At 45.4% G+C, this 4,996-nt stretch overlaps 1 protein-coding gene across 1 annotated transcript in view; it reads right to left on the reverse strand.

Annotated features, from left to right (window-relative positions):
* Window positions 1-2,259, reverse strand: part of TPPP2 (tubulin polymerization promoting protein family member 2) — a 3,244-nt gene extending 985 nt beyond the window's left edge. The window contains exons 1-2 of the mRNA XM_008056483.2: window positions 2,011-2,259; window positions 1,605-1,758 (exon numbers count right to left, since the gene is read on the reverse strand). Of these exons, the coding sequence (XP_008054674.1) occupies window positions 1,605-1,758; window positions 2,011-2,183 (327 nt within the window). The 5' untranslated portion in view covers window positions 2,184-2,259. The remainder of the gene's footprint in view (window positions 1-1,604; window positions 1,759-2,010) is intronic.
* Window positions 2,260-4,996: the final 2,737 nt, after the last annotated feature.

The raw sequence follows: 4,996 nt of genomic DNA on the forward strand, positions 1-4,996 counted from the left end.
GGCCACTGCTCTCCAGTCTGGGCGACAGAGTGAGACTCCAACTCAAAAAAAAAAAAAGAGCAGGAAAAAAGAATGGGGATCAGGTACCAAGTCCTCAACATTAATGTCCTACAAAAGCCACGAAGTCCTAGTTGCCTAGCTCGGATACTGGAGACTTGGAAATGAGTCTAAATTCACCTGTTAAAATAGTTATGGGGCCAGGCTCAGTGGCTCAGCCTGTAATCCCAGCACTTTGGGAGGCCAGGCAGTCTGAGCCCGAGGGTTCAAGATCCACCTGGGCAACTTGGCGAGACCTCGTCTTGAGAATAAATAAAAAAATCAGCCAGGCATGGTAGTGTGTGCCTGTAGTTCCAGTTACTTGGAAGGCTGAAGCGCAAGGATCGCCTGAGCCCAGCAGGTTGAGTCTGCGGTGACCATGAGCATGTCCCTGAGCTCCAGCCTGGGTGCAGAGTGAGACTCTGACTCAAAAAAATAAAATAAAATAAAAATAACGGGTGTGGTGGCTCACGCTTATAATACCAGCACTTTGGGAGCCTGAGGTGAAAGGATTGCCTGAACCCATGGGTTTGAGGCCAATCTGGGCAACTTGGTGAGATCTCATCTCTACAAAAATATCAGCTGGGCATGGTGGCACGTGCCTGTGTTCTGCTACTTGAAAGACTGAGGCAGAAGGATTGCCTGAACCCAGCAGGTCAAGGCTGTGGTGGCCATGAGCATGCCATTGTACTCCAGCCTGGGTGACAGAGTGAGACTCCAACTCAAAAAAAAAAAAAATTAGTATAACCTCTATGAAATTGGTATGGAGATTTCTCAAAGAACTAAAAGTAGATCTACTGTTTGATCCAACAATTCTACTACTATGTATCTACTCAAAAGAACATATGCAATTATATTAAAAAGATGACTGTACCTGCATGTTCACTGCAGCACAATTCACAATTGCAAAGATGTGGAATCAGCCTAAATGCCCATTAACCAATCAGTGGATAATGAAAATGTTTTTTATATACACACACACACACACATACACACACTAGGGAACGCTATTCAGCCTTCAGAAAGAATGAAATAATGTCTTCTGCAGCAACAGAAATGGAATTGGAGAACATCATTCTAAGTGAACTAGCACAGGAACAGAAAACCAAACACTATATGTTCTCACTTGAAAGTGGGAGCTAAACTAAGGATCTGCAAAGGCATAAAGAACGATATAATGGACACTGGAGACTTAGAAGAGGGAGGGGAAGAAAGAATGGAGAGATGATGAGAAATCACCTATTGGATACAACATGCACAGGTGGGAGTGGTGGGTACACCTAAAGCCCAGATTTCTTTGACACTACATTGCAGTCATGTAACCAAAACTTATTTGTACACCTCCAAAGCTATGGGAAAAAATGTTAAAACAAAATAGCTACAAACCCTGGACAAATCATTTCCTCAGTTTCCTTACCTATGAAATGACTAGATGATCTCTAAAGTCTGCCCTATTCCTACAGTCACACCGTTGGCAGAGTTAGGGACACGGCAGGTACAAGGGGAGACAGAAATAGTGGGATTTAGGGAAGTAGGGTCAAGGGGTAGTGATGAAGACTGTCACTTACAGTAGCACCAGTGGTGGCAGGGTCCTTGCCCTCCATGAGTTTATATGTGTCCTCCAAGGCTTCATCTGGGCTCTTTCCCTTGAAGCGTTTCTGGCCCAGTTCCTTCACTGCGTCTTTGAATTGCTGAAATGTGATGGTCCGGGCATTCTTGGCCCTGGTCAATCAGACAGAAATCCAGGAACTTTGGAGCATGAATACATTACCTTCCAAGGTCCGACCCTTCCCACACTCAGACTCAGCCCCTTTTGTCCTATCACTGAGGCCTCAAGGACAGAGAATAGCACAGCGTGAGGTACTCTGAGAGAGTGCAGCAGATCCACTGCAAATGTTCTGCCACATGATCCCTTCCATGGCCAACTACCTTGCTTGCTCTACTTACCCCACCCCCATATTTTTGGTTCCTCACTTGACTTTGCTGAACACAATGTCCACATCCGTGGAGGTGACTGTCTTGCCATCCATGATGCCACAGTCCTTGCACAGCTTGGAGAAGTTCTTATTGTTCATTTCAGTGCCACTGCTTGATGAGTCCCCAAAGACAGCAAACCGATGGAATGTTCTCTCTGCCTCTGATTCCATGGTGGGCTACAGGTGGGAGAGGGCAGTAGTGGGGGAGACTTGAGGGTGAGAGAGGAAGGGAAGGGAAGACAGAGTAATGAAGGTTAAGATAAAAATCAGTCAACAAGTCGGGCTCGGTGGCTCAGCCTGTAATCCCACGCTTTGGGAGGCTGAGGTGAGTGGACTGCCCAAGCCTGCGGGTTCGAGACCCACCTGGGCAACTTGGTGAGACCTCATCTCTACAATAAATCAAAAAATTAGCTGGGCGTGGTAGTGCCTGTGGTTCCAGCTACTTGGAAGGCTGAGGCGGAAGGATCTCCGGAGCTCAGCAGGTCGAGGCTGCAGTGGTTGGGAGTGGCCACTGCACTCCAGTCTGGGCGACAGAGTGAGACTCCAACTCAAAAAAAAAAAAAAAGTCAGTCAACAACTGATTAAAAATCAGAACAACTCCTGTCTTCTCTGTCACTCTCTGCTCTCTCCCTTCCTCACTCCCATTCCGCCTATCATAGCACGAATCTCCGCTTCCCAGCACTGGGGATGCTGGTGTGAACCCTACATACTAAATATGCCTCTCCTCCCCATTCCCTGTCATTTTTGTGTACCTAAGGGTGCCTGGATGGTGTCTGACCCTTCCCAGCCTTTGTTGGTAAGTGTGCAGATGTGTGGGAGCCAGCTGGCTGTGCCAGTGAGAATACAGGGGCTGGAGAGGGAAGCTTCTATGACCTCAGCAGTGTTTATGAGGCATTACTTTTGGTCCCAGCTACAGCCTTGTCTTTAGAGGAGGGGGCTGTTTGTCCTCTCACCTTGTATGACTAATTGAGTTGAAAAGATGGTCACATTTCCATCATTACTAATTCTCTGGTCCTGGTCAAATCGCGTTATGCTCTGCCCCACTAGAAAAGCTGAGGAGAGCCCAGAGAACGTATTTTAGTCCATTTGGGCTGACACAACAAAATATCATAAACTAAGTGACTTATAAACAACAGAAATTTATTTCTCACAGTTCTGGAGGCTAGAGAGTCTAAGATCAAGGCGTCGACGGATTTGATGTCTGGTGAGGGCTGCTTTTTGGTCCACAGATAGCACCTTCTTGCTGTGTGTTCACATGGTGGAAGGGTGAACAAGCTCCTTTGGGCCTATTTAGAAGGGCACTAATCCCAATAAGACTCACCCTTATGAAATCCAATTACCTCCCAAAAGGTCCTACCTCCTAATTACCACCACTTTGGGAGTTAGGATTTTAATATATGAATTTTGGGGGAAAATAAAAATTCAGACTATGGCAGAAGGGGGGAATGGAAACAGGTTGGCATTCTTTCTGAGCTCCAGGCTCGGGTGACTAGCATGAAGAATCCCATGGGCTCTGACAGACCAACCTCAATAGAAACTTTAAATGGTTTTCAGTGGAGGCTAACAGATGTGGGCAGGTCAGGGTAAACTGGGTTAGAGTGAGAGGGTGAATCTCAAACTCTGAAAATCTTCCAGATAAGTTTCTGTGCAGGTCAAAGGTGTTCCTCAGGGGTTTCTCTCTTTGGCTTTTTCTCTGGCCAGAAGCCCTACAGATAGATGAACTTCCGGGATCCTAAGACGGTACAACTAGTTTGGTGACTTTCCTCTCCTTCTCATCTAGTAGTCATCAATTTCTATAAATGTTCTTTTTTTTTCTTTGTCATTTCGATTCCCTCCTCATTCAAGTCCTTAACATCTCTTATCTGGATGACTGCCCTGGCTTCCAAATGACCTTTCTCCTAAGTCGAATTCTTCTCTCCCACTCACCCAAAATCCGTTCTCATGCTCTCCCCATCAGATTTTCACAAAACAGTATTTTCTATTACCTCTGCTCAGGAATATTCTATGTCTCAAGAAGATAGCTTTTTGTTGCTGAATGTTTTTGCCTAGCGTTTAAGGACCTGCACAACTTGGTCCCAATCTACCCTACCAAACATCGCCTACCTCTCATTAACATTATTCTTCCACTGGGGCCATAATGGCCTAATTGCTACACACTTGAGAGGCTATCTGGCAGTGGAAAGAGCATAGTCCCTGTAGTGAAATGGATCTGGATAGGGATTTGAATCCTAAATATGTCATTTCCTAGCTGAGCGGCCTTGAGCAAGTCACTAAACATCTCTGAATTTCAGTTTCTTCATCTGTACAGTGAGGACAATAATACTAACCTTACAGTATTGGGGGATAATATATGGGAAGTGCCTTGTACACTGTCACTACTATTCAATTCTCCAATGTAACTTGTGCATTTCTGCTTCCAAACCATCCTTCAAGCTCTCTCTCTGCCTGGATAGAATGCCCTTCCCTCCCACTCAAATGTTCTGGGGTTGCCCTTCTCATCTGGGTGGTTCACCTAGAGACAAAGCCCTTTTCCTTCTCTGAATCATAGTAGGATAATGGTTTCTAGAATGTGAGCTGCAACCTCTGGGGTGAGGACTTCTGAAGTCTTGCAAGGGGTCCTGGAATCAGTATGTACTCAGAAGCGTGAGTGTGAACCAAGTAAATAATACACCTTGCATATGTAGGTATGACTGCGTTTAAAGATGTTGCGATTATCAAAATACGGTTACAAATTCACTTTAAAGTACTGCTCAATTCATAGTTTGTATTTTCTTCCTCAGGTACTAAAACTATCACGTGGGGTTGGAAATCTGATTCCCCACACAGAAAGGGTGGGAAATTACTGCTACAGGACTTATTGTCTAAACGATTGATCTTATATATACATAATTTTTCTTTTTTTTTCTTTTTTTTTGAGTTGGAGTCTCACTCGGTTGCCCAGTCTGGAGTGCAGTGGCTGGTCCCCGCCACCGCCGCCCCCCCCT

Source organism: Carlito syrichta, unplaced genomic scaffold, assembly GCF_000164805.1.
Source record: "Carlito syrichta isolate Samal-C Ts95f unplaced genomic scaffold, Tarsius_syrichta-2.0.1 Scaffold302382, whole genome shotgun sequence".
Taxonomy (NCBI): Eukaryota; Metazoa; Chordata; class Mammalia; order Primates; family Tarsiidae; genus Carlito; species Carlito syrichta.